Genomic DNA, 3,830 nt, shown 5'->3' with positions numbered 1-3,830 from the left:
ACGGACAGAAGGAATATTATATATAGAATATCAAAATCAAACCTAGCACAAATTAAAAAGGGAAATAATAAATAGTACAAAATGGTTCATAACCCCACTATGACTATGTGGCAGGTAAACATGTAGACATGATTGAATCCAAGTGTGGTAGGCAGAGAGTACACCTGATTTTGGCATGTGAGAGTCCACAGCGTTTACTTTAGCATTACGAGTTCTATTTAGTAGCACTACTTTTCAGTACAAAATTTGTTCTCTTGTGCAGCCAAAAGAAATTCCCATATGGTTCCAAATCCAAAGTTGTTGTTTTGCTAGGAAGAAAAAAACATGCAGTTGATAAATTACTTATGAAACGCTTAAAAGTCTCAATCCCATATTGGACCTATACAGTTTCCCATATTGGGAATGTCATCCAACCATGGGCTATTTCCAAACTTCTCTTGCTCTGTTCCCTCAAAAAGTTTCCTTAAAGGATCTGAGAAAGTGTGACAAGGTACATTCTCTTCTCCCCAACCATAGAAAGGTGGAAAGTGAACACCCATATTATGGCCATCAAATCCTGATTGGTTATTGTTATTTTCAGTTGAATTCCCTATCTGGGAGAGCAGAATTTCCTGTTGATTCTGATAATACTGCGAGTTCATCGCATCATTTTGCGGAAAAATTTGAGTTTCATTAACATTTGAGGAGTTGTTATTGTTCGTTGCTTCAGAACTTCCACAGCTTGCAATACCAGCTGTGAGATTATTAGCAATTTGGTTCCCAAGAATCTCTATCTCCTCTTGCAAGCATGCAATCTGTACAAGTAATTTTTAGATTTTTCATTTGGCTAAAATATATTTGATGGAAAATGGAAGTAGAAAAGGGTAGAAAGTAACCTGTTGTTGGAGAGTAAAGATGTGAGCAACACAACCATATATAGGATCTCTCATCCGAGCAAGTGCTTCATAGGAAATAGTTGTAGCAGCATCACTTCTGTTATGCACCGGCAAGTGTAGCAATAGCTTGGAGACATTGCTCGCTCCAAACACTTTGTGCACCGCGGCAAAATGGCTCGGGGCCTCGTCGTAGCAGAAATAAGGAGCGAAAATGCACTCGCTCGAGCATTTTCTTCTTAGGAACTTGCACGCCCCACATGAAGAGCCAAATCCTGTCATAGTCCTAAGCTTTTTTCACTTATCTGTGTCAAATGATTTTTTTCTTTTCTTTTTTTTTTTTTTTTTTTTTCACAGTACTAAGTACTCTGCTAACTTGGGGGAGTAGTTTGTTTGTGTACGAAATGATTTTGGATTAATTTTGCTCTTTATAGCCATCAAGTTGCAAAGGGATGATTAGAAATTCTTTTTGGCTTTCTCCAAAGGACATTCTTCTTTTTACTGAAAAGTAGTGCTCTTTTAGGTCTCCTTTATGGCCTACATTGTCATTCTCAAATCGGGTAAGGTTTCCTAATTAGTGCCTCAAAAGGGCTCTTTCCATAAAGAGTCTTTAGGAAATTAGACTGTTTGATGGAAGACCTAATCATTATTATCATTAGTTGGGTTGTTAAAACAAGAGATAATCGTTTTGAATTATACTTTTTAAGCCAAGAACATCTAGCAGGAGAACCGGGGAGGCAACAGCTATTAGCTTTTTCTCCCTTCATTTCTCAAAATTCCCAATTATGAAAAGCTCATTTTGCCTAAGAGTCAATTTAATTAAAAAAGAAAAAAGAAAAGAAAGAAAAGAATACCTACAGAATCCTCCACATTTAAAACCTTAAAATATGTTCATTGATTAGTAGAATCAAGAAACCAAAATCAATCAAGAACCCTAAGCTAAAAAGTTCTTCTATTACTTCACCTCTGATCAATATATATATATATATATATATATATGTAATTATCACGTTCTAAAGTTCATCTTGAAGATAAAGAGTTCTTCATTTATTTCATTCAATAGTAATTTTTCCATATAAACTTCTTCTTGAAGCACACCATTTTTACGCTCTTTAATGTATATTTGGCATAAATTATTGTTGTCAATTCTATATTGGGTAAATTGCATTCCTGTACTCTTTTTTTGTCTTTTTAAGTTGAACCCTGAACTTTTTAATTTTGACTTTTAGAATCTAAAATTTGACAATCCATACAAATTAAATCTAACTAATCTATTATGTCTTTGGCTTGTTCTTTTGCATGATTTAAGTTATGACTTGAGTTCTATATGCGAGGAAAAAATATTATAATAAAAAAATTGAATTTAAGTTTTTATGAGAAAAAATACTGTAACAATATGACTTGACTTAAAATTAGAATCCCAAATTCCCAAATGCCAAAATTAAAACGTGTAGAGTTCAATTTGCCAACCAATAAAATTTTTCTAGAATATTGCGGGGGCATTTTTTTCGTAATTGATGTTCTTTAGTTAATGGTTTATACCATTACAAAAGTTAAATAAATATTCATCAAAATTAAAAGTTTGCGGTTCAAATTACAAAACACGGATAAGTTAAGCACTTGTTTAATTTATTGATTCGAGTTTTTAATTCAAGTTTATATGTGATTTTATGTAAGAGCTTTTTACTGTAGTAAAAAAGTTAGATGTGATTATTTTTGAGAGCTTAATAAAAATTAAATTTTAAACTCGAATTGATAAAATAAACGGAAAGTAAAATAAATATAATAATTGTAATAATAAACATTTCTGGAGTACTCTATATACAATACTATTAGCAGCCACTTGAGCAAATTACACGTGTCATTAATTGCATGAGGGTAATTATGCAAAGCCTCTTATAGCAAGGCAGGCAATATTTTAATGCCTCCAGTCAAAATCAACCTATTGGGTTAGTGCACTTCGGTAAAGACATGCTTCTTTTTTTTTTTTTTAATATAATAAAAACAAATTTTATAATATTACTTTTACTAGCTGGTTTATCCTAGCTTAATTAGTGACTAATCGACATAGAGTCCGTGACTCATGACGGCCATTTGTCCAGACGTAACTACTTCTCCATAATCACCAATATTTTAATCCCTTCACGTTGTTAATAATCCATATTTTTCGCTATTAATCTTTCATTATCGAGTTTGGCTGTTGGCCACTTTACTATGAGTCGGTACAAAAAGAACCTCTCAGCTTGTTTTCCCAAGACCAAGAAAAACAAAAGGTTGAAACAGCAAAAATCCAACTTCTTTCAAGCCAAAGAAACCAAGAATTACAGGCTCACGTAACTATCAGAACAAAAAATATACATATAATAATAAATTACAAATAAATAAAGAGTTAAAAAGAGTTGTAAGTCTATTGCATGTTGATAAAAAGAAGAGAGTTGGGCTAATTAGAAAAGAGAGAGACAGAGAATTTAGGGGAGACAAAACACCAATTTCAGTAAAATGAACCTCAACTTTGTGTCATTTCACAACTGTTTAAGTCTTTTGTTTTGCAGTAAAAGGTGTTAATATTGCATGGGAATGGTGGGTGTGCTTTTCGGCTTTCGAGCTTAACGATGAAAGTGTATTTCTCTATCATGGCTCAATTATCGTCTGTTTTTATCATCTGCATGGTCTACTCTTTGTAGCTCTCAAAAATGGCGTGTCATGTTTGTTTGTATATATATGTATATATATATATATATATATATCTCTCTCTCTCTCTCTCTCTCTGATTTATATATGCTTGTGCAATGAACCTATTACCGTAGTTTCGGGTCATAGCTAGGGGAGAGAGAACTATCAAGTAGTAATCATTTCCAGTGATATCTAATAATATTTCTTAAGCAAAATTTTTGAGCTGTCATCAACTAAATAATTACAGCTTTCATGTAAAGAAATGACAACAATTTAGGATATGAG

The 3,830-nt window shown here is 32.7% G+C and overlaps 1 protein-coding gene across 1 annotated transcript; it reads right to left on the bottom strand.

Annotated features, from left to right (window-relative positions):
• Nucleotides 1-362: 362 nt before the first annotated feature.
• LOC21408058 (LOB domain-containing protein 33) lies at nt 363-1,154 on the bottom strand. The gene is made up of 2 exons (XM_010098306.1): nt 876-1,154; nt 363-794 (listed from the first exon to the last, which is right to left on the bottom strand). The coding sequence occupies exons 1-2, from the start codon at nt 1,152-1,154 to the stop codon at nt 363-365; spliced, it is 711 nt and encodes a 236-aa protein (XP_010096608.1).
• Nucleotides 1,155-3,830: the final 2,676 nt, after the last annotated feature.

This window comes from Morus notabilis, unplaced genomic scaffold (assembly GCF_000414095.1).
Source record: "Morus notabilis unplaced genomic scaffold, ASM41409v2 Scaffold139, whole genome shotgun sequence".
Classification (NCBI taxonomy): domain Eukaryota; kingdom Viridiplantae; phylum Streptophyta; class Magnoliopsida; order Rosales; family Moraceae; genus Morus; species Morus notabilis.
Note: the sequence above shows the minus strand (reverse complement) of the source record. Positions and strands in the feature narration are given on the sequence as shown.